Source organism: Lepidochelys kempii, chromosome 2 (genome assembly GCF_965140285.1).
Source record: "Lepidochelys kempii isolate rLepKem1 chromosome 2, rLepKem1.hap1, whole genome shotgun sequence".
Lineage (NCBI taxonomy): Eukaryota > Metazoa > Chordata > Testudines > Cheloniidae > Lepidochelys > Lepidochelys kempii.
The window spans coordinates 90,317,414-90,343,491 of record NC_136381.1 but is presented as its reverse complement, the minus strand read 5'-3'; the positions used below and the strand labels follow the sequence as shown (position 1 = coordinate 90,343,491).

Here is a 26,078-nt window from a genome sequence, read left to right as displayed (position 1 = left end):
TGCTTCTTGAACAAATGTCTCCTGAAAGTATCCAATTCAGTGAAAGTACGGTAATGCTGAACATATGAAAAAAGAAAAAGAAACACTGAAAGAAGTTAACAAACTGCCTCCTTTGCAAAACACCTTGTATTTACACTATCAGCATAAGATGTTAAAATATCACTGGCATGAAGATCTTACATGGTGGTTTCACAGTTTTTTTCTCACTACAGGATCTTTTGTTCAGTTTTACCATCTGGTGTTTGCCTTTGGTCATAAAAAGAATTCTGGAATGAGCAGAGTGCTTTTTAAAGGATAAACACTAAATGTTAAGTTTTGGTTCCAGAATTTTGTGTGGTTAAAAATAAAATTAAATAATTATAATATAATAAAGAGTGTTACATTCTATTCTGCATAACCAAAAAGAAGAGGAGGAAAATGGATAAAAAGATTTTAATTTCCCTGGATACATTGAATAACTTTATGAATTTAGCATATCTTCCTCATTACTTAGTAGTAGTAATAATAATTTATGAATTTAGTGCCTTCTACCTGAGGATCTCAACTATTCATCATTTAAGTATTGCTGTACTCCTGAGAGGTAGATAGCATTATCCCAATTTTATAGATGAGGAAAGTGAGACACACAAATAACAAGTGAGACTCATCCAAGGTCAAACAGGAAGTCTGTGGTGCATCTGGGAAATGAAACCAGGTCTCCTGACTCCATCTTCTGCCTCAACTATAAGACCACCCTTTCTCTAAAATGAAATGTATAGTACTGCAGGCATGTTTTGAATCACTATATTTCTACCTTAAATAGAACCTTTAGTGATTCTGTAGAACAAATACAGAGAGTGATACAATTATCTTTTTATGTGAAGAAGTTGTGTAGTAGCTATAAGCATTAGTCAAATATGCAACTCATGGTGAATGCAATTTGCCTTTAAATTTAAGTATTACCAGATAGATTGGCCAGATTAACGAACATACTCTTTTCTTTTTTCCATTGCAGCATGTGCGTTCCGTTACAATGGGCTCTCTTTTGTGTACCTCGTCTACCTCTTGCTCATTCCTCTGTTTTCAGAACCTACAAAAACAACAATGCAAGGTAAGAGTTTCCCTAATGGTTTTTTAAAGATACATAACATGTAATATGTACAGAAATCTTGTAGGTGGTATAAGATGGAGTCTTACAGGTATTTCTTCAATATACTTTTATTGGTTTGAACTTTTCTTCCGGTAAGTGAGCTGGTTTTGTAATATGTCATGTAAACTCACTGAATCTGGATTTGGAGTGAGTACTCCCTAGTAACTGATTTGATTAAATTCAACTATGGAATATTCTTTTTACAATGTATATTTTAGCCACCTATACAGACATTGGCACCCCACTGATCTCCCCATTACCATGATCTTGAAAAGTTTTTGATTTTTGTTTTTTTGTTTTCAGTTTTACAGCTGTAGAATAACTAAATGCATCATGGATAAAATCACCCACATGTCACGTAATAGCGGCACTTCAATATTAAAATGTGAAAATAGGATTCTAGAGATGAAAAGACAAAAGCCATTTCAGAAATAGGATATTTGTTATTCCTGTGGGGTATATTGCAACAACAAATGGGTTAATCTGTAAAAGTTAGTTCTCAGAAGTTTCTGGGCAACAGTATTGTAACTTCAGGATCATTGAACAGTAAATGAAAATTTGCTGTGGTAAGCTAATATTTCCTTTTTTGTGTTTTATCAGTGATATGTATTGTCACCCAGTAGCTTGTGGGAGCTGCTTTAGTGAGTAGGTCTCTGAACTGGTCCCTGCAGTTCAGAACTCTCCGTCATGTGGCTTGACTCAAACTCTTGTATTAAAGCAGTTATTGTACCCCCAGTTCACCTTCAGACTATTATTTACAATAGTATCTCTCTTCAAGAAACATTTTAATTTTACTCCAGTGAGTGGTGGGGTGAAGAATAAAAGTAAGCTTCTTCCATATGGGAGAGAAGGAAAAGGAGATATTATGTGGGGCCCTATTGAGGCTGACGCTGTAAGTTGAAAATGTTACCTAAATTATTGGCTTTGTTTTGAGTGCTGTGGGTACCATGTACATGTAGCACACTTCCCCTACAGCAGCTCTCTCAAAGAACACGCTGCACCACTGTGATGGTTAATGGAAAATCACATTTTATTCAATAAATATCCCTAATGAAACTAGGAAATCTAGACTTCAAACATAAAAACATCTCAAATTACTAGGCTCCTACGGAGCTCTTACCTGAATCAGTAGCATCACGTCCATATAAAGACCCCATAACATCTCTCTGAATACAGGGCTTCTATTACCACATCAGTCACCCCAAAGGGGTCTCCCAGGTTGCATCTGGAGCTACCCCTTTCCATTTTCAGCAGTAACTCTTGGCCGCCAGTCTGGTTCAGTTTATACTCTCCTGGCAACCTCCATCTGGTATGTTTCGGAATGGAGTCAGTGTGGCTCCTCTTCCTTCCTGAGCATCAGTAGTCTTGACCTTCTCCCAGGATAGCTTTTGTCTGTCAGTTTTGTTTTCAACATGACTCTAGCTTCTAATATTCATATAGATAAATTTAGAATCTAGAGTCATAGCACATACTATATATAAAAATCTGTGTTTCTGGAAAACCATTTGCATCTGATCCAGTGTTCTCCTGTTTTATGTCCGGCCTTCTGAATACTAGATAAGAGAGAACGTGAGAGGGAAGGAGAGTCATCCCAGTCAACTGCCAATTTGAAAGACATCGACCTCTTACCTTTTTAGATTATAGTGACTTGGTTGAGTAATAAGTCATACACCAGTGTACATTAACCAGCAAGTAACCTACTTACAAGTGCTTTAATGATAAATAAACAATATTCCTTCTAAAACACAGAAACCATTTCAGTGTCTTCCATATGCAGATTCAATTGGCAGATACACCATTTACCCTCTCCTCCTGCCCCCCGGTCAGTGGCATCAAACATTTTTGTTTCTTGAATTCACTGAAAACATTCCTTGAGGAATCTTTAAGTTTGTCTAAGTGCAGCCTCCCATCCCCAGGGTATTCTCCTTTTTTCTCGTTACTGGGGAGAAGAGACGAGAAATAGAATCTTTCAGGAAGTTGTAATATTGTTGTAATATTTTATAACACACAGAGAAATCATCTAACTAGAAATGGTTGTTTTTACCAAGTTAGAGTACTGTGTTCTGTTATAGACCTCACTGAGAGATAATGCACAAAACTAGTTTGAAGATAGGGTGAAAAAAAAAAGCAATTAAACTGAAAATATCTCTCATTTTATTTACTTATTTATTTATATGGCCTCTATTACAGTACTGTAGTGTTTGAGCACCTACATATACAATATTTTATGGGGAAAAGAGGTTTTTTTCCCCATCAAGTTCCATTGGAGGAGAAAGGAGTCAAAGCTAGTCTTGCACTATGGAAAATATGCCCTCACCTTAACCATTAATTCATTAATTATGACTTTGACAAGGATAAAACACAGTGTTTTATGCTGATGTAAATGCTGATGTTTTTTTGAAACCTTCAGAGTAATTTCCAAAATGATATGATGCCACATTTATTCCCACATGTTAGTTATATGTAGGTTAGAAAATGCTTTAGTCAATCCATTTTACAGGAAATGTGTTGCCTTTTAATTTATTATTTTGATTACAGTAGCTCCTGAAGAATCCAACAAAGAATGGGGCCCCACTGTGCTAAGCGCCGTACACATAGATAATGAGGGACAAAGTTTACAGTCAAAATAGACAAGCTATTCAAAGAATGGCAGAAAAGAAGTATTATTTAACCCATTTTACTGATGGAGAATTGAGGCACGGCAAGAATAAGGTGGAATTTTCAAAAGTGTATAGTTTTCTGTTGACTTAAGTGGGAGCAGAGTTAGGTCAATGCTGAGTGCTATAGAGAATTCCACCCAAGTGGCTTGGCCAAGGTAATACATCTATGGAGTATGTGGCAGAGCCAGGTACTGAATTTAGGAATCCCAAATCCCAGTTCAGTAACTTAATCCCCAAACAATCATTCCTTTGCTTTTAATCTAAAACCATCGTCCTCATGTATTATGGAATAAAATGGAGCATTCATCTTTCCCTCTCTATAACATTCACTAATTCATATATTTCCACTATGGGTCCTATTAATTTTCCCCTTCCCAAAGCTCCTGTAGTTTTAACCAGTCAATCCCCACAAAACCTGAGTGGCATTAATGCAACGGGATTAGTTTCTGCTTGGATGCATAAGTGCCCAGTGCAGCCAGCAAAAACAGAGTTGAAAAATAAAATTAAAAAGCAAATCCTCAAAATGTTAGGAAATCCCAATCTAAGTAAAACTGCCAGTCATTTTTACTGTGGAAAGTCAGAAGGACAGTGAGAAAATGAAACATTAGTAAATGCCCAGATGTGGATTAAAGTTTCTCTTAACAGTGCTGAAGGTGACACACGAGACGGAAGCAGCAAGCCTAGAAGGGGAATACGGGTGCAGCTTCCTAGCCAATATCCGGTTACCATGTTGATTTTATGTGTTTTGCTTTTTCTGCCCTTTTCGTGTGAGCAAGAATGATTAACAACTTAAATATAGTTATTTTCTAACAGCCAAGTGTGATATTTTTTGATTGTCATCCTCATCCTCTCATTTTAGTTTTGTTTTTTAATTTATTGGATTTAAAACAAATTCCGAAGTGGTTTGATGGATACACTTTAAAACAATCCAATTTCAGTGGGGAGTGCTTTCAAAAAATTTCAGATGGTCTCATAGTAATTTTAAGTCATGGTGCACTGTACAGCTCATGAGGTAGCTACAGTGTAATGTCTTGGTGCATTTTGTGTTAAGAGTAAAATAATTTAAAATCCAAACTTAACATATTAGAACAGACTGTCTAGGGAAGAATGCTGTTAACTTTAAATGTGTGGATTGTGGAGGGTTAAATACCTTAGCTTGTTGACTTTTAAATTGTATATGTGTGTATGTATTTCTTTCTCTGTCGTATGTATGTGTGTGTCCACAGAATATAAAATGGGAAAATTTATAGCTATTTTAACTGGAAACAGCCAAACCACCATTAAATCATAGAGTCAAAATGTGAAATAAAGCAAACTTTCTACAAAATAGAAAAAATAAACATCTCGCTATGTCTCCATGTTTTCCTTTCCTCCTTTCCTTTTTCTCTTGCTATACTACACTTTTTAGTCTATACAATACCTGGATCTTGTTACCTATTTTTAATGTGTTCTCACCAATTAATTTTTCACTAAAGTCTACTCTCTTTCATTGTATGTTTTTTTGTTTGTTTGTTTTTCACTTTCTGTTCTTGCCTTTTTTCCTCCATCTCATTGTTACTTTTGTGTTTTTCTTTCTGTCCATTTTTCCTCATTTCCCCTCTTTCTGACCAATTCCGCTCATCCACCTACCACTTACACTCTTCAGTCACCATTCCCATTCCTTTGGGTCTTCCCATCCATCTTTCTCTTTCCCTTGGCTCTTCTACTATTTCCTCCTCCTTCCCCTTGTTCTTTTCCTTTGTTGGTCTTCTCTCCTCCAACTTCCAAGGAGACACTTACAAAATGACTACAGGTTCGTAGGTTGGCATGGACAAAATCAGTATAGGGGAAATTTTCTTTTAAAAGTTTCGAGAGAGTGCATTATTATAAACAATGGGGAGTGAAATATTGTATTGAACTACATTGTACATGAAATCCCTTTTAACCTCTTTTTCTTTATTCTGTAATGTTTATCTTCTAGAAAAATGTGATCACTAAAATAACTCAATAATATTAATTCTTACCTCGTGTTTTAATTCTCCTTTCTCCATGAGTTATGTTCTTTCCCGTTGATCTGAGATCTCATCCATCTCTAAAATGACATATTTTCTCTAATTAAAGCTAAAAAATTAAGATATTCAATTGACTGAAAAAATTAGCTGAACATTTTAATTGCTGAAATACTATTCAACCATTCATAATGGAAACATATTCACAAATAACTTATGCATTTAAAATTCATTGGGTTCATTGTTTGTTCATCTTGGGTAGTTATTTGTTCAACTCTACCTCTAATGTTTATAGGTCTTGAAATCAATTACTATTGGCTATTACTATGACATTAATATAAACACAAAGTGTAGTATTTTCTATCTAAAAATTATAAAGAGGACATATTGGTGCAGATAACAGGTTATTTCATTTGATTATAGAGGTGGTTTAAAACTGCTTAGGCTAAGTTATCAAGCGCAGCATTAGGAACTGCTCTTGTTGCAACCATAATTTTACAGTAATTCTAAAACCACTTTTTAGGTAGTGGTCCTCCTTGTATAAACAGTGGCTGACTAGTGACTGGTTTATTACCTATAGTAGCTCTCTTAAGGCAAAGAATAAGTAGTAACGGCTTAATAGGCCAGTTGCAAACTATAATTCTGTTGCCCTGATTGGGAATCAATGGAGTAATGTGTTTAAAACAGTTTTAATGATAGTGTTATTTCTGTCATGAAAAAGTAGAGTAAGTAAAGTTATGTCTTATATTTTAATTGGCTTGGACAGGAGAAATTACTCATTTATCAGTACTGAATAACTGGTTTTCCTTAATAGAAGTGAGATTGCATTCTGTTAGATTTACCAGCTGTTCCTTACTCCAGTTGCTAATTTATATTATAGTAGCTGTGAATAAGAAGCATTCTTAACCAGATAGTGTTTGTTTTTAAAGTAATATACATCACTTTAGTAAAGCAGTGGATCAGATTCAGCTATCGTTACTCATGCTGAGTAACAACATGGATAGAACTACTTTGGAATAAGATACTACTCAGTGTGAGAGAAGACTGGCAGAATCTGGCTCAAAATAAATATCTGCTAGGTATTTTTATATCTTGTTTGGCTGAGGAGCTAATGTAATAAGAATTATCCATTTAAAATATGAATATATTTAAACCATGCACAAACCTGCAAATATTCAAGAATATTTTTTGCCCAGTTGTGCTGGAAGGAGAGGAGACACTGGATGTGGTTTAATTAGGCTGCAAATTTATTCTTAGATGTCTGGGAGTATCTGATAGATAAAAGCGTATAGTGCAGGTAATTCCATAATCATTTCAATATATACCTGGGAAGCTTCCATCAGCCCTTCCCGTCCCCCATCGTGTCTTTTACCAATGCTGTTTACAGAAATTGATATAGAACATAAGGTTTGTAGGGAATATTAGTGCTTACAGGCATCTTGGGCTTGTTGAATCAACTTGCTAAATAATGAGGTCATAAAACAGTAATTTACCCTGCAAAGAATTATGTGCATAGCTGTTATGCTCTGTGAGTAATCCCATTGAACTTGATATAGAGGTAATAAATTCAACCACATTTAGAGGTTTACAGATCTGCTACTGTTTCTATGCTAAGAGAGCTGATTCTTTAGCTGAAGTGGTAGGAGCTCATGCTTTTATATTCAGAGGTCCTGGGTTCAGCCACCACAGGCAACCCAAACAGGGCTGGTGTTACATTTGGCCTTGCCACTGGTAACCATTAGTCCATGACATCTTTTCAGAGACAGAGGTAGAAATCAAGAATCCTAATGCCCTGCATTCCCACTGCTGTCTCTCAAATACTGTTTAACCCAAACACAATTTGTGTTTTGTGTCTCCCTGTATGGTCTGATCCAGCTAGGAGGAGATAACATGCTTCCCTGCAACAGCTACTTATATAGCTGAAATGGAAGAGGTCTTTTGTGTGGATCTGAAGGTTGTGTGACAAAGTTCCTGCTCTACCTTGGTGGGTCTTGTGCTTATTGGCAGATATGCTCGCCTTGGAGCTTCACGGCAGCCCTCAGCTTGGCCGTTTTTCTGAATTCACAGTCCAGGTCGAATCCTCCTGTGTCTGACCAGGAGTTGGGAGGATTTGGGGAAACCTGGGCCCGCCCTCTACTCCGGGTTCCAGCCCAGCGCCCTGTGGAATGCAGCTGTCTAGAGTGCCTCCTGGAACAGCTGTGCGACAGCTACAACTCCCTGGGCTACTTCCCCATGGCCTCCTCCTAACACCTTCTTTATCCTCACCATAGGACCTTCCTCCTGGTGTCTGATAATGCTTGTACACCTCAGTCCTCCGACAGTCCGTGTTCTCACTCTCAGCTCCTAGTGCCTCTTGCTCCCAGCTCCTCACACGCACACCACAAACTGAAGTGAGCTGATTAGCCTAACTTAATTGATTCTAGCAGCTTCTTGATTGGCTGCAGGTGTTCTAATCAGCCTGTCTTAATTGTCTCCAGAAGGTTCTTGATTGTTCTGGAACCTTCCCTGTTACCTTACCCAGGGAAAAGGGACCTACTTAGCCTGGGGCTAATATATCTGCCTTCTATTACTCTCCTATAGCCATCTGGCCTGACCCTGTCACAGTTGTGTCTTCACTTTTGGGGCCTCGATACCACAGGATGCGGCTAGTGCTGCATACAGCCTGTCACCTGCGAGTCATCAGGGCTGCGAGTTTGTATCCTTCCCAGTTCAGCAGGGATTAAAAGTTTCTCCCATCTAATAGACATTTAGTAACTCCTATGTGAGATGAGTTTGAATCCCCATTCAAACACCCCGCTATAGTCTATTTTGCACTAGACTATAAGCTTTTAAGGCAGAGGCTTTTTTTTTTTTACTATGTGTTTGTATGGTGCCTCCACCACAGGCCTTGTTTGTAGTTGGATTTTCAAGTGAGTGTTCATATAGCTGGGGCCAAAATGGTCTTATTCACTGTGAATTTGTGAAAGTTGGCAGTGCTGTAATTGTCATATACATTGTAGAGGAAGAGTGGGAGTTAAATACCAGAACAAAAATATGATTATTTATTATATAGGTTAGTTAGACAGAAATTAAAGGGTACAGTGCCAAAAGTGAAATCTCTGCAAGCTGCGTGGAAACTTTTTAAAGACACTGTAATCAAGGCTCAACTTAAATGTATACCCCAAATTAAAAAACATAGTAAGAGAACCAAAAAAGAGCCCCTGTGGCTAAACAACAAAGTAAAAGAAGCAGTGAGAGGCAAAAAGGCATCCTTTAAAAAGTGGAAGTTAAATCCTAGTGAGGAAAATAGAAAGAAGCATAAACACTGGCAAATAAAGTGTAAAAATACAATTAGGAAGGCCAAAAAAGAATTTGAGGAACAGTTAGCCAAAGACTCAAAGTAATAGCAATTTTTTTAAAGTACATCAGAAGCAGGAAGCCTGCTAAGCAACCAGAGGGGCCACTGGACGATCGAGGTGCTACAGGAGCACTCAAGGACGATAAGGCCATTGCGGAGAAACTAAATGAATTCTTTGCATCGGTCTTCATGGCTGAGGATGTGAGGGAGATTTCCAAACCTGAGCCATTCTTTTTAGGTGAAAGATCTGAGGAACTGTCCCAGATTGAGGTATCATTAAAGGAGGTTTTGGGAACAAATTGATAAATTAAACAGCAATAAGTCACCAGGACCAGATGGTATTCACCCAAGAGTTCTGAAGGAACTCAAGTGTGAAACTGTAGAACTACTATGTGTAGTCTGTAACCTATCATTTAAATCAGCTTCTGTACCAGATGACTGGAGGATAGCTAACGTGATGCCAATTTTTAAAAAGGGTTCCAGAGGTGATCCTGGCAATTACAGGCCGGTAAACCTGACTTCAGTACCAGGCAAACTGGTTGAAACTATAATAAAGAACAATATTGTCAGACATATAGATGAGCATAATTTGTTGAGGAAGAGTCAACACGGTGTTAGTAAAGGGAAATCATGCCTCACCAATCTACTAGAATTCTTTGAGGGGATCAACAAGCATGTGGACCAAGGGGATCCAGCGGATATAGTATACTAAGATTTTCAGAAAGCCTTTGACAAGGCTCTTATGCAAAGTAAGCTGCCATGGGATAAGAGGGAAGGTGCTCTGATGGATTGGTAACTGGTTAAAAGATAGGAAACAAAAAGTAGGTATAAATGGTCAATTCTCAGAATGGAGAGAGGTAACTAGTGGTGCCCCTGGGGTCTGTTCTGAGACCAGTCCTAGTCAACCTATTCATAAATGATCTAGAAAAAGGGGTAAACAGTGAGGTGGCAAAATTTGCAGATGATACAAAATTACTCAAGAGAGTTAAGACCCAGGCAGACTGTGAAGAGCTACAAAAGAATCTCTCAAAACTGGATGAGTGGGCAACAAAATGGCAGATGAAATTTCATGTTGATAAATGCAAAGTAATACACATTGGACAGCATAATCCCAACTATACATATAAAATGATGGGGTCTAAATTAGCTGAGAAAGAGATCTTGGAGTCATTGTGGATAGTTCTCAGAAAACATCCACTCAATGTGCAGCGGCAGTCAAAAAAGCGAACAGAATGCTGGGAATAATTAAGAAAGGGATAGATAATAGGACAGAAAATATCATGTTGCCTCTCTATAAATCCATGGTATGCCCACATCTTGAAAACTGTGTGCAGATGTGGTCGCCCCATCTCAAAAAAGATATATTGGAATTGGAAAAGATTCAGAAAAGGGCAACAAAAATGATGAGGGGCATGGAATGGCTTTCGTATGAGGAGAGGTTAATAAAACTGGGACTTTTCAGCTTGGAAAAGAGACAGCTAGGAGGAGATATCATTGAGGTCTATAAAATCATGACTGGTGTAGAGAAAGTAGATTAGGAAGTGTTGTTTACTACTTCTCATAACACAAGAACTAGGGGTCACCAAAGGAAATGAATAGGCAATAGGTTTTTTTAAAAAAAGGAAGTATTTCCTCACACAACTCACAGTCAACCTGTGGAACTCCTTGCCAGAGGATGTTGTGAAGGCCAAGACTATAACAGGGTTCAAAAAAGAATTAGATAAATTCATGGAAGATAGGTCCATCGATGGCTGTTAGCTAGGGTGGGCAGGAATGGTGTCCCTAACCTCTGTTTGCCAGAAGCTGGGAATGAGCGACAGAGGATGGATCACTTGATGATTACCTGTTCTGTTCATTCCCTCTGGGGCACATGGCACTGGCCACTGTTAGAAGACAGGATACTGGGCTAGATAGACCTTTGGTCTGACCCAGCAGGGCCACTCTTATGTTCATATGTATGATTTAAAAAAATCTCATGCTTTTTGGAGGGGGCCTGACTCACGACTTTTGGAATTTTTGGCTTGGCAATACTGTGTGTTAAGATGTGTTTTAGATAGGTTCCATCCATACTGTAACTGTAACCACAGAGATAATTTCTTCCATTTTTTGGAGGTTTATTGCCCATTGGCTTTTAGGTGTCAATTATAAAGTACACTGAGGAATAACTGGGTTGCTGACTAGAGAGGGAGAGCTGTTTGATGTCCCCAGAACTACTGAATGTCTTTGTATACACTTGAGGCATCAGAGAGATTTATTTATAGTTCAGAAAATGCTTTTGAGCAATTAAAAATGTGATTTTTACTGGATTGGGCATATGTCTGTTTATGGAGCCATGCCAGTCTGCTACATAAACATCCTTTGGCTCAAAATACTGCATCTCAGCTAGGTTTCTTCATTTTTAGCATCATGCATATTCCCAGGGGGTGAACAATGGAGTTCATTATAACTAACAGGCCAGATCCAGGAGTACTTACTCATTCCTTATTCAGGCAAATTTTAGTAAAAATGAAGCAGGTCTTTAAGATCTAGCCCAACATTGGAAATCCGCTTGCTTTTCATAAGTGGAGAACTGTTCTGTTAGTTACTAATATCCTATACCGTTCTCCCTGCTTTCATATCAGACCATTTGGTGGGGAAAATAACCTTCTTAAAATTAATGTTAAGTGAATTTATTACTTATGAAAAGCATCATACTGACCGCCCAGGAAATGGAAATCCTCCATTCATTGCCGGAGCATTTTATACCACAGCAACTGTACCCTTTGGTGTGTTTCAAGCTTTGCAAAGTGGCATGCTCTAATGTGAGAAGATAGATCTCTGATTCTGTGCCCGTTTATCCATGGCCTCTCTAAAGAGACTGTCAACAGAAATTCCAGGTAGATGGCTGATTTTATGCTATGGACACCAGTTTTCATCTTCATTATCATTGTTTAAGTGCCAGATGTGTTTTTGGAGCTGAATATGACATAGAATCCAGACAGCACCTGGTCCTAACTTTACAACCGAAGCAAAATAGGCATGGTAGACAGGGTGAAGTGGGAAGCCAAAAAGAGGAAATAACTAGGGTTTTTACTTTAGCTTATATTATTAAATCATTGGTGCTTTTTTTTGTATATCTTCAGGAGTGATCTGAATGAAAAGAAGAGTAGTGTCTTTGCAGCCTGGAGTTGGATAAGAGCTCTATAGATAGGGGCAGCATTGAAGAAGGCCTGGAGTTAGTTGTGATAGTGTGAAATTAGGGCATGAATACAGGTGTTAGAAGCACTGCTGGGCTGTTGGGCTACCAGGACTTGGGCTAAGACACCAGTTTATTTCACATACAGGCCACCAAACTACTGTCATGTTAATGAGCTTTGGCCATTCCCATTATGGCAAGGACTTGGTAGTGAAAGTCTCCTTATCCTTTTATCCCTCAAATATTCATAAACAGAGGAATAGAAAATGACTTTAGGATGTATGTGTGTCTAGAGTTAAGGAATAAAATAGTTGCTGAATCTCATTGTAATGAGCAGTTTTGTAAATTTGTCTACATTTAAGAACATGCGATTGTGGTGGAGAAGATCCCCACCCCTGTCAGGAAGCAGTTAGAGCACCTCTGGGCAAATCAGCCTCAGCCTGGTGCACCTGTGGATATGGCTACACTGTATTGTGAACCTAGGTCTCTAGGACCCAGGAGTTTTGGTGTTTCCAAGCCCATGTTTGAGCTTCCAAACTGCATTGTGAATCTGGCCTTAGAATTGCTGGACCTGGATCTTTCAGCTGTGCTAGCGTGTCCATACTGCACTATGAAGACCTTCTGACTCAGGCCGGAGACCAAATGGCGTCCCAGGCGAATAGTGTCTTTGGTGCCCTCCCCCACATTTGTTAAACTTTTGAATACCTTATTTTTTATTGCATTTGTAGCCCATTTCATGACTTGGATATACAATTTGCCTGCATGATTTATCTCTGTTTATCATGATTTATCATGATTTATAAGATGATAAATTTCCTTACTAGGAAATCTGTATTTATTCCTTCCATATATAAGCAAATAAAAAAAAAATCCATTTCCTCTAAGCCTATAGAAACATTTTTAATTTTAAGAATAACTGAAATGTACTAACATCAAGAAATTGAACTGTGACCCTTCTGGCCTTGAAATCTAAGTCTAATACTTACTTGTACTAGATCTTGATTTATGCATCCAGATTCTTTCATTTGCATACACAAATGGTAAATAGCATGCCAAAAAAAAAAAGGGGGGTATGAACAAATGGAAACCACATTTGGAAAACTTAATCCAGAATAATTTAAAGGAAATTTTGTCATCAAATATACTTCTTAGAGGTTGATTGTTTAAACAATTCTAGTAGAGAAAATGTGTGTAATTTTACCCCTCCATTTGCCACAGTGGGCCACTGAATGCATCCGATGAAGTGAGCTGTAGCTCACGAAAGCTTATGCTCAAATAAATTGGTTAGTCTCTAAGGTGCCACTAGTACTCCTTTTCTTTTCACTATGGAGATTATATCGGCATAGCTATGTCGAAATAGCTATGCCAGCAAAATTCCTTAGTTTAGATGCCAGCTACACTGATGTAAGGGGTTTTCATTGGTGTAGGATCATCACCTCCCCCAAATGAAGTTAGATATTTTGATGGAAGCATTCTTCCATCTACATAGCTGTGTCTATACTGGGGTTAGGTCATCATAACACTGGCCAGGGGAGTGGTTTTTTCACAATGCTGACAAACATAGCTATTTTGACCTAATTTTTTAGTTTAGACGAAGCCCTAGTGATGTTACTCAGGTCTTAAATCCGTGGAACTAATAACACAATTTGGACCCTAAGGTATAAATAAAATCAGAACACTTTGTAAGATGGGAATTATTTTATTACAGTAAATTGATTGTATTATCTTTACTACTGTAGTAGAAGCTGGTCCCCAACCCCCTCCCCATCCCCGATAGCTGTATTTTAAATATGTATTCTAGATTTTGTGCTATAATAATGACATAAGGGGGAATCCTGCTCCACCTTCCTCTGTGGGATTGGAGGACCCTGAATGCAGTATGGCCATTGTAGTTCTGCTGTGTGAAGGGGAGAGGGTATTGCACCCAAGTCATTTGCAGGGAGCAGAGCAGTACATAGCAGGATTTGGACGAAAGGCTTATGGATTTATAATTACATATATCCACTGGTCAGTTCCCACTTTCCATAGGAGGGGCCTAATGGCTGTGACAGCTTATAACTTTGTAGTGTTCAGAGGACACTATGGCAGTGTTGAAGGTTTCCTTTTGCTTGGTAACAATGGAGACCTGCTGCTCACAGCTCATTTACTTGAACTGGTGGGGAAGGATTGAGGATTTCGTCCCTAGTGAGAAGAAGAAAAAAGAACTGTGGATTTGACTAGATGGGGAGGGTGGTACCATGTAATTGTATGTTTAATTATTGAATATAAAATAATAGCAGACATATAAAGCTACCTGCATCTGTTTTTTATTAAAACACTTTCGTTAGCCCCCTTTTTGAATACCATTATGTTTTAAAGAATCATGTTTGATTATGTCATCATAAAGGTAGATGGAAGAAAATCCAGTAAACCATTAGGTATGTGTTTTTATTATAGTGATCAACCTAAAGATGAAAGGAATTCCTATAAAAGCAGCATGTGCCAGTGTTTCAAAAAGCAGTTGCAACTGTTTTCAGTTACTCTTCTATTGACACTGCCCCGCCCAAGATCATACAATCATACTACAGTACTTCAAGGACTGCCCTAAATCCACTATGTACAGTATTCCAGGCAGCAAGAGGATGCCTGAAGGAGCTCTTAAAAATGAGCTGCAGAATGAACTAGCCAGCGGGCCAGGCTGTGACAATGGCATCATTTGTTATTGCTTTGGTTGCAGCCTGGGCTGTTCATCATAAATCTCTTCTCTGTTAGAAAACTGCCTGACTTGTACTAGAAATGTGTCTGCTGTGGTGCCAGTAAATAAACTATATTTATTTGTGGTCTATTCCTCTTGCTTGAAGGACTTTTTCCCATTCTTAACCCTTCCCCAGTTTTGCTTCAGACAGTATATATCTTGTTTAACATGCAATCAGGTGAGACTGGGGGTGGTTAGCAGTAGTGCCTATGTATTCCCCAAAGTAGACACTCTGGAATGGCTGGCTGCTGTTTTCTGTTTCATTTGTCAATGTACTTATCACCATTTAATAGAAAGGAGTAGAATGTAGTGATACAGCTGATCAAAAACTGGCAGTAGAATGTAATATTGCATAAGTGTGTGTTATAAAGACAGGCTTGGACCAAACCACAGATCTGACCCTAACCTGAACTTTGTGGCTGGCCCAGTCTCTGTAATGGACTGAAATCCTGAATTCAAACACCCTGATATTTGAAGAAGTTCAGATGCAGGCCCAGATTTTGCATCTTGGTCCCATTTCTAGTACATATTTTAAAAAATTAAAATAAAGCCCATGTAGGAGGTATTGCGTGGGGTGGTTCAGCTCTTCATAGCCGAGGGATATACCCTGGAATAACTGAACACACAGTTCCTCCCAGGAGAGCATGGGCTGTCGGCATACTACATCTTCCCTTTGGCTGGTCCAGCTTTGCTTTCCCCTCTGTTGTCACACAACTTTTGTCCCAGATTTGTTTGATTTCTGTAAGAGTTCCTTCAGTACCCTAGTTAAAGAAGAAAAAAAAATTGTGAATTCCAGGTGGTGACAAGGACCCGTCACTGTCAGCCCTATAATAAGAGAGTGTTGAGGAACATTTATGTTAATTATCCTTCCATGTGGTTTCTGACCTTCTGCTGCTTCCTTTTGCTGCCTTAGTCCTGCACTGCTAAATGACACATGACATTAGGGCTTTCTAATTTTAATGAAAATGTCTTGACAGTTTTTCAGATCGCTGAGAGCATTTAGAAACCAGAAAATAGAGACAGCGAGGAGAGGTAGAGAAGAAAATTAAGTTCCCACCACTCCTACTGATATTTCCTTTTGCCATTATCTGGATCTACATGTGTAGCACATTGTTCAAATCACAGACATTGAATTTAGAGTTAGAAAACTATTCATTTCCAAGCAGTCAGAGCAAAATATTGATAGATTTGGATTAAATTATTCATAATGCTTTTTTAACTAGCGTGCTTATATCCTGTTATGACCGTTAACGTGGGTTGTACTAGTTAGGAAAATAAATAGTGCTCAGCAGGCTGGTCTGTTTTGTTTGTGTGTTATCTGAGCTGAAAATAATAATAAGGTGCTGATTCACTTGTCTTTACATTTGAATAGCAGTAACTGATTATGTCATTAAGCCAGATGTTGTCCATCAAATATTTATCATGTAGCCATTGCAAAGGCTTTTAAGGGTCCATGCAATTGCTGCTGCTAAGTTAGAGAACAGAGCTTTTTCGAGTATTTCTTTAATTACTCATGTTTGAGTTCCAAGAATTTTTATGCTGCTATTTCATGTAAAGTTAATTCCCATAATGCAAGGAGTATGAGAAATAAACAGGAAGAACTGGAAATGTTAGTACATAAGATAAATTATCACTTCATTGGCATCACAGAGCTGGTGGGAAAAATCTGACGTCTGGAATATTGGTATAGAAGGCGATAGCTTGTTCAGGAAGGACAGGCAGGGGGAAAAAAGGAGGAGGTGTTGCATATGCGTGTATATGACAAGAATATAACACTTGTTCTGAGGTCCAGAAAGAGGTGAGAGGAAGACCAGTTGAAAGTGTCTGAGTAAAGGTAAAAGGGGAAGAAGTAGCAGGGACGTCCTTGTAGAGGGTCTCCTGGCAACACCAAATCAGCAAGAGAAAGAGGATAAGGCATTTTTAGAACAAATGACTGAAGTATCCAAAACAGAAGACCTGGTAGTAATGTGGGAAATCTGTTGGAAAAGTAATACAGCAAAACACAAAATTTCCAGTAAGTTCTTGGAATGTATTGGGGACAGATTTTTTTTTCAGAAAGTGAGGGAAGTAACCAGAGGAACAGCTATTTTAGACATGATTCTGACTACAGGGAGGAATGGGTTGCAAATGTGAAGGCAGAAGGGTAAAAGTGATCATAAGATTCATGTTTCTAAGGAAAGGAAGGAGTCAGAGCAATAGAATAAGGACAACAAACTTCAAAGAAGCATACTTTAACTCAGAGAACTGCTATGTAAGGTTCCATGGGATGAAAATCTAAGGGAAAAAAGAATTCAGGAGAGCTGGCAGTTTCTTAAGGGCACAGTTTGAATAAGTGCCTTTAACATTATCCCAGTGCAAAGGAAAGATAGGAAGAACAGCAAGTGGCCAATGTGGCCACGTCAGAGTTCTTTAATAACCTGAAAATCAAAAAAAGAATACTAGAAAAAGTGGAAACGTGCACAGATTGTGAAGAAGGAGTACAAAAGAATAGCACAAATATGTAGGGACAAAATCAGAAAGGCGAAAAGATGAGGTCTGCACTCACCTGCAGCTTGCCACGCTGGCCAAACAGGAAATGAGATTCAAAAGTTTGTGGGCCTTTCCCTGTCTACCTGGCCAGTGCATCTGAGTTGAGAGCGCTGTCCAGAGCGGTCACAGTGGAGCACTCTGGGATAGTTCCTGGAGGCCAATACCATTGAAATGCGACCACACTACCCCAAGGTAAGTGCTAATCCCTTGTCGGGGGAGGAGTACAGAAATAGATTTTAAGAGCCCTTTAAGTCGAAGTAAATGGCTTCATTGTGTGGCCGGGTGCAGGGTTAAATCGATCTAACGCTGCTAAATTCGACCTAAACTCGTAGTATAAACCAGGGCTAAGGCACAAACTGAGTTACATCTTGCAAGGAACATTAAAAGGCAATGAGAAGAGGTTCTTGAAATACATGAGGAGCAAGAGAAAGATGAAGGAAAGTGTGGGTCTTCTACTTAGTGGGAAAGGAGAGGTAATAACTGATGACATCAAGCGCACTGAAATGTTTAATGCCGGTTTTGCTTCACTCTTCACTAAAAGGGTTAATGGTGACCAGATACTTAACACAGTTAATATTGACAACAAGGAGGAAGGAACGTAAGCCAAAATAGGAAAAGAACATGTTAAAGAATATTTAGATAAGTTGGATGTATTCAAGTTAGCAGGGCCTGCTGATATTCATCCTAGGGTACTTAAGGAACTATCTGAAGCAATTATTTTTGAGGTTGGGTGAGGTCCCGGAGGAGGGGAAAAGGGCTAACATAGTACCTGTCTTTAAAAATGGGAACAAAGGGGAGCTGGGGAATTACAGCCTAACTTAGATACCTGGAAAATTACTGGAAAAAATTATTAAACAAGCAATTTGTAAGCACTTAGGGGATAATAGGGTAATAAATGATAGCCAGGATGGATTTGTCAAGAATGAATCATGCCAAACTAACCTCGTTTCCTTCTTTGACGGTGTTACTGGCCTAGTGGATGAGGGAATCAGTAAATGTGATGTATCTTGATTTTAGTAAGGTTTTTGATATAGTCCCACATGACAGTCTCATAAAGAAACTCAAGAAAAGGGGTCTAGATGAGATTACTATAAAGTGGGTGCAAAAATGGTTGACAGACCACACTCAGAGTAGTTATCTATGGTTCATTGCCCAAGTGGGAGGACATATCTAGTGGGGTGCCAGATTGGTCTGTCCTGGTCCAATGCTAGTTAATATTTTCATTAATGATTTGGATAATGGAGTGGAGAATATGTTTATACGATTTGTGGATGACAAAGTGCTGGGAGAAGCAAAGCAACTGGGAGAAGTTGTTAGCACTTTGGAGGACAGGATTAGAATTCAAAACAACCTTGACAACTTGTAGAATTCATCTGAAATCAACAAGATGAAATTCAGTAAATACAAGTGCTACACTTTAGGGAGGAAAAAAGTCAAATGCTCAACTACAAAATGGGGAATAACTGGCTAGGTGGCAGTACTGCTGAAAATGATCTGGGAGTTACAGTGGATCACAAATCGAATGAGTCAACAATGTGATGCAGTTGCAAAAAAGGCTAATATAATTCTGGGATGTATTAACAGGAGTATCGTATATAAGGCTTGGGAAATAATTGTCCCATTCTACTCTGCATTGGTGAGGCCTCAGCTGGAGTACTTTGTCCAGTTCTGGGCACCACATGCTAGGAAGGATGTGGATAAATTGGGGAGAGTCAGGGAAGAGTAACACAAATTATAAAAGGTTTTGAAAATGTAATTTATGAGGAAAGGTTAAAAAAACCCAAAAACCTTAGTCATGTTTACTTTTGAAAAAAGAAGACTATGGGGGGATTTGATAAGTGTTCAAATATGTGAAGGTCTGTGATAAAGAGGACCGATCAATTGTTTTCCATGTGCACTGTACATAAAACAAATACAAGATTAAGTGGGTTTAATCTTCAGCAAGGGAGTTTTAGGTTAGATATTAGGAAAATTCTAACTATAAGAGTAGTTAAATTCTGGATTAAGCTTCCAAGGGAGGTTGTGGCATCCCCATCACTGGAGGATTTTAAGAACAGGGATGGTCTAGGTTTACTTGGTCCTGCCGCAGCACAGAGGGCTGGACTTGATGAATTCTCCAGGTTCTTCCATTTCCGTGATTCTGTGACAATGCTGGAATGGGACAATGGGAAGAAAGAAGAGTTTGAACTAGGCTGCTTTTCTCATTAGAGATGGGTGCCCTCAATAATAAATACGCATCTGTTTGTGTAATGGCATAATAAACCAACACATTTTTGTTCATGAATCGTTCTCATGTGAGTAATTCCACTACTTTGGTGGGATTAACTTGTGTACAAAGATTTTCTAGATCTGTCCCAACAATGCTAGGGAAGTTTGGGGGAAATAAACAGTTCCCTAAAAAAATATTCCACAGAAGCAGAAATGTTAATTGAAAAAAAAACCTGCCTCAAAGTGTTTCATAGTTACCTGCAAACAGCCATGTGACATAGGGGACAGTTCAGTGGCAAATGTTGAAGAGTGATAGGTGTGTAATTTTCATTATGTCTTTTGGATACCTTACCCTGACGAGCAGTTGATTCTCATAGGACCAAATCTGTATACCTTAATCTGGCAAAACTCCTATTGTAGTAAGCATTGTAGGATTTGATCCCTAATAAAATGAACCAAACTCACGATTATTTAAAAGTATTCCCATTATTGGTGAAGATCAAGTAGTAGAAAAATAATGTATGTAGGATCCATAATGAATGTTAAGTCTTCTTATGACTAAAATTTCAATGGGAGCTGCAGGGTCTTCATAGCTCTGAAAATCAGGCCACTTATTTAGGTATTTTAACTTTAGGCACCCAAGTTTGAAAATTTTGGCTTGTATTTTTTCCAAAAGAAATAGCTGTGTGGGTGGAATGTGTCCTTTGTTGCCAAATATTCATTCAAATGTCCATGCCAAACATATTAATTCTGTTATACCACCATCAAATAGCCGGGTGAACTAACTTAATTTTTTATTTGAAGAGAGAAAGAAACATTTGCTTTAAATATAAAAACATGACTTTTGGGATTCCAGTTATCTATTCTGTAGGTGTATGTTTATAAGATGACATTTTTTACTGCTTTGTAATTGAATTGGCTGGTGCTACATAATATGGGAAGGAAAACCTATAAGGGAATGCATTTTAATGGTGTGTGTTAATAAAACTTTAAGACTTGAAACCAATCTTAAAATGCTTAAAATATCTTTCAAAGCTCTGATGTCAGGACCAGATCAATCTATTCTCACTTCATTTAGCCTGACCCAAGGAAATGTGTTAAATCCCATTCCCAAGAGCCTTTTGCGGAGAAGCACAATGAGAGTTTTGCAGGAGAAAGGAAGGAAATAAGCTTCTAAGTATGCTTGTGTGATGCACATATGGATTGCATTGTATAAACAATTACGTGTGCATGGCGTGCCAGAATTAGCAGTAGGCAAAATCATTTGGTAAAATGAGAATTCACTTGGACCTTTGCCCAAAACTTGAACAAAATCACTTCAAGATTTGAAAAAAGTTTGCATAATGTCCACCCTGCCCCATCGGTTTATTAAGACAATCAGTGACACAAGTGGGCTGCAGGAAGACTGTTCCAGATTGGAAAAGCTGTGACATGATTGTGTGATGGGACAGAGAGGAGGCCTGTACTATCTGAGTGGGAAGAGAAATAGAGAGTCATGGGGGAAGTCTTATGATATTGTGGTCCAAAATGCCATATTGTCTGCATTTTTAAAAACTGCTTATTGTGACTTTAGTTAGGACTTTTGTGAGAAATGGGAAATTCTGTACTTTTCATTGCAGGACACATTCTAATAATGCCTCTGATGCCATACAGGAATATAAAGGAAGTTGCTTAACTGCATAATTTTTTTTTTCAGAAATAGGCATCATAAAAATGATGTGGCTTAAAAGTAACGAAGTTCAGTTCAAACCTAGAGTGACCACAGCCATGTATAGATATTGTTGTAAAACAAGCAGTAGCTGACAACATGCAATCCTTTGGGTACAACCATTTAAAAAACATTCATTTAAAAAACAACAACCCAAAAAACAACCCTGGCTACTCAGAAAAAAAAATGAAAGGGGCTGTGAGGAAATGCAAGATAAAATTAATCTTGCCTTTTAAAACCTTTCTTTGTTCATTCATAAAATTCTGTGGTAAAGCTGCTGAGGTCGTCATCTTCCCCTGTTTCACACAGGGCTCTAGCAAATTCTGAGCCTGTTCTTTAATTGATCTTCTGGGTGCATTTGTGATTAAATTCTGGGAAATTGCTAAATTGTGAGTCACATCATAAAATCCAATTAATGATTGGTTGACGGTTTGTTTCCCAGCTCAATCCTCCAAGTTTCGTTTAATTCTAAATCAGTATATAGGTTATTGCTGGCAAATGGCTGGAGCTGATTTTTGTAGAAGAATGTTGCACAAAGTCAAAGATGTTTGTTTTTGTTAGTGCTAAGACTAAAGCTGTTTTGTTTGAGAAGTGTGTCCCATAGCTTTTGGTGACTGTTTGGGTCTGTTTTACAGGTTTACTGCATATTTGTGTTGGGATGAGGTGGGAAATCATTTTTAAAAAGATAAACTGATCTTTAAAAACTCATCGGCTATTAAAGCTTCATAAAATGGGCTTTTCCCTTTTTCTGTTGATTATTGGAAGCAGAAAGTTCTTACACAGACTGAGAGCTACTTCTGCCAGGGGGTGCTATTGTGTCTTTCGTTTCTCACTGCCCTTGCAGCTATTTTCCAGGACTTCATGTTTTTCGTCATGCTTGTGTCTCAGTCAATAAGAAAGGCAGAAAAATAGTACAAGTGCCCTTTTTGGAATTGCTGAGCTCTAAAAGGTTACAGGTATGAAGGGGATTTCAAAGCAAGGCAAAAGGTGACACTTAGACCAGAAGAATCTGTGCATGGCTTTCTGATTGTTAGGATAAATTCTGATCCCAAGAGGTTATGGTGCTGACTGGCTCAGATGAAATGCAGAGTGTGTGAAGTGACAAATTCTCTGCTGACGATGTAGTTGCTCCAGCAGAGAATCTGGTTTGAAGAGTTTTTATTATATGGGTCTCTTTTGAGATATGAGTTAATGAAGAAATGGTTTTCAGAAGGTGAGCAGCACTCATGAACTTAAATAATCATCCATAAATATCTATTTTTCTCAAACATAATAGCCTTCCTCACAAAACCAAAGTAGAAAAGAGTCAATCAAAATTTTTTCAGTGGCATCTTTGGAAAATTGACAAGAAATGGCAAAACTTCTAGATTTGGGAATTATTTTTTATGCACAGTGAAATGCATTTACATATGTTGTTAATTTTTTTTAAAATGCCCACAGGCGGAGCTCAGTGGATCCTCACAGGGACCTCTTTTTAAAAATCATGTTTTTTAAACAATTAAAATTTAAAAATGGATTGAATGAGTAAGTCCATTAATGTCACGAGAGCATGTGCATTATGCCATCATGATGAACTGTAATGACTATCAGAACTGTAAATACACAGCTGACCATATTCGATTTTATGTCTAAAATTATTGAAGATTATAACACAAAACAAAAACTTCTTATAGAAATGCCTGGAATAAACTTACGTATTGGTTTTGTTATTCACCAAGAGTGCTATGCTATAGATCTTAAAGAATGTTTGCTTTTTGCTGATAGCAATTAATCCATTGTTATGTTGTTGTTGTTGTTTCTATAGTTTCTTCATAATAATAGAAAATGATAGCAGAAGTCTGAGCATTAAGTCATTTGGTTGGGAATGGAGGCATTTGCTTTTAAGATTGAATTCACTTTAATAAACCAAGTGTTTTTTTTTTAGACAACATACAATATTATATGTTATATGTAAACATTGTTAAACAGACAAATGTCTGGAAATGCAGACGGATGCCATTCTAATCTCAATTTGTCAGAATTTTCCCCATTACCTAGATTATACAGGACAATAATACCTTGCATTTATATACCGACAACTCCATTCCCCCCACAAGACTTTGTGTCCAAGACTTTTAAAATGGTTTTCTAATAATTAAATAAGCTTCACAGCAGTCTTGCAAGGTAGAAAATTATTATTATTAATTTTGAGAGTTATTGAACAGAGGCACTGAGAGGTTGTGTGACTTGCCCAAAAGCACACAGCAAGGCATTAACTGAGCCAGGAAGAGAACCCAGGTTTCCTGATTCTCATTCCCTTCGCTTTAAAACTCTGTACCTACTATACTAGACCACCATTCCCCTCAGGGGCTCTGATAGGTATTTCTCTATCTGTAGTAATATCTACTCACAGCAAAAAACAGCATAACTATTGGCCTATCATGTGTTTTATTGTAGCTCTTTCAAACGTTCCTATCCATGACATATTGCATACTTCAGACAACTGTAGGGATTGGTATAATACACAAATAATGAGAAATTATCATTCCATTCAGGCTCTCCTTTCGTTCTATAGGCATAAACATTTTAGATTGGAATAAAGCTACAAGCTGTTGTTTATGTTACAGTAGCTCCAACAATGTGCATGGTGTTGTGCAGACATACAGACACACTTCCTGCCAGGAACAGCTTATTGACAAAAATTGATGATAAAATATATAATTTAAAAGGTAAGTTAATGTTAGCCCAAATCGATATTTAAAGATGACACACAAAGATAGTTTGTGCTATAAGGCTGGTTGCACCAGCAGCAATTATTGTATTGAAGGTATAAGCCACATATCAACACATTTCCAGTACTCTAGTACATCAAATCAGTTTCTTTTTATTGCAGGCCCATTCCACTTGCTGTGGTGTAAAGATCACTTTATCTAACTTTAGTTTCAAAATTTTTTATTTTTTGTCTGAATGATCTTTAGCTGTAAAAATGAGGGAACACCAACTTTATGTGACATTTAAGTAACTTTGGGACTAAAGTGAGTGACATCCCTCAAAATAATAGATATGTAGAGAACTACTCTATTGTCTGGCTATACTGAAAGAAGGACAGGAGCCATTTGACATGGGTTTAATCAGGCCGCAACTTTATTATTAGATGTCTAGGACCACCTGGCAGATAAAAGTGTACAGTGCAGGTAACCCCATGTTTATTCCGTAATTATCCGGGAGGCTTTTACCAGCTCCCCCTCTTTTTCCATCCAGGTCCCTCCAGCAAATCCATGGCTGGGTCCTTACCATCATAGGAGGGTTAAGGTGGGCTATAAGACTGGGGAGTTGGCTCCCTGCCAAATCACAGGACTCCCCAACCACCCCCCATTTGTTCCTTTAATGAAAACCTCTTTTTAAGTCCTTTTCCAAGCCATTTATTTGGTCACTGTATACCTTTCCTATGGAGTACCTGCACTGGACATCCTCCCTACACTTAAATAATGAGTTGTGACATATGGCCTATCGCCCTTCATGTCATGCATGAACAGAGCCCATCTGAACCTGCTGTGGGGAAGGCGAAAAAACCCCATCTGCACCCAAACCAATATGGTGGTAAGGGAAAAAATCCTTCCCAGCCCCCCTAAAAAAAGAGGCGGCTAGCATAATGCCCACAGCGGGGCTGGACCAAACCTGGTATTTTACCACCTAAAGGGGAGGGAGGATGGCTCCTGCTTCAGCCTGCTCCATATAAAAGGGAGGCTTCGGGTACAGAGCTGCCCCTTTTAAACCCTGTATTGTTCTAGGGGATGAGTCAGCGACCATGTTGACCCTTTTGCAGCAGTTTTCATCCCCGCCTCCTCCCAGCCTTAAAGCATTATTCCCTTTGTTTGTCTAGCAAGCCAAATACACCCCCTCCCCACTGCTTAAAGGTGCAGGGCAGTCATTCTGCATGCTCAGAGAATCCCACATATTTTGGCCTTGCCCTGGCTGCACAGCAGGACTGCTGATGAGGTCATATATTGAGAATCTTGAAGGGTCAGATACAGCGGTGCAGTGGTGAAAAATAATGAAGTGGGAAACCTCTTAAACTAAACTCCATAATCTCCAAATGAGACGTGGGTAAACACAAACCCAAGTTTATCCTTGATTACACTACTGGCTATGGATCCACTAAAGAGCTTACAGTGGTGCAGCTGCCGTGCTGTAAGCTCTCTAGTGGAGCCACTGTAAGCTCTCTCCTCAGCTTAATTACTCCAGCCTCCGTGAGTAGCGATAGCTATGTCAGCAGGACAAGCTCTCCTGCCGACAAAGAGCTGTCCATACTGGTACTTACATGGGCGTAAATTATGTCTAGCGTTTCCAGATGTCCATTTTTTGACTGGAATGTCCAGTTGAAAAGGGCCCCTCGCGGCTCCAGTCAGCACCACTGATTGGGCCATTAAAATTGGGGCTAAGGCAGGCTCCCTACCTGCCGTGGCTCCGCGCTGCTCTCAGAAGCAGCGGCATGTCCCTCCTCTGGCTCCTAGGCATAATGCCCCCAGGGGCTGCCCCCGCCCCGAGCACCAGCTCTGCACTCCTACTGGATGGGAACTGCGACCAGTGGGAGGTGGTGAGGGGCAGCGTCTGTGGGTGAGAGCAGTGCG

The 26,078-nt window shown here is 38.7% G+C and overlaps 1 protein-coding gene across 1 annotated transcript in view; it reads left to right on the top strand.

Annotated features, from left to right (window-relative positions):
• The window catches only part of PIEZO2 (piezo type mechanosensitive ion channel component 2), a 454,182-nt gene that overhangs the window by 94,891 nt on the left and 333,213 nt on the right, over positions 1–26,078 (top strand). Inside the window, exon 2 of the mRNA XM_073331610.2 lies at positions 995–1,090. Within this exon, the coding sequence (XP_073187711.2) occupies positions 995–1,090 (96 nt within the window). The remainder of the gene's footprint in view (positions 1–994; positions 1,091–26,078) is intronic.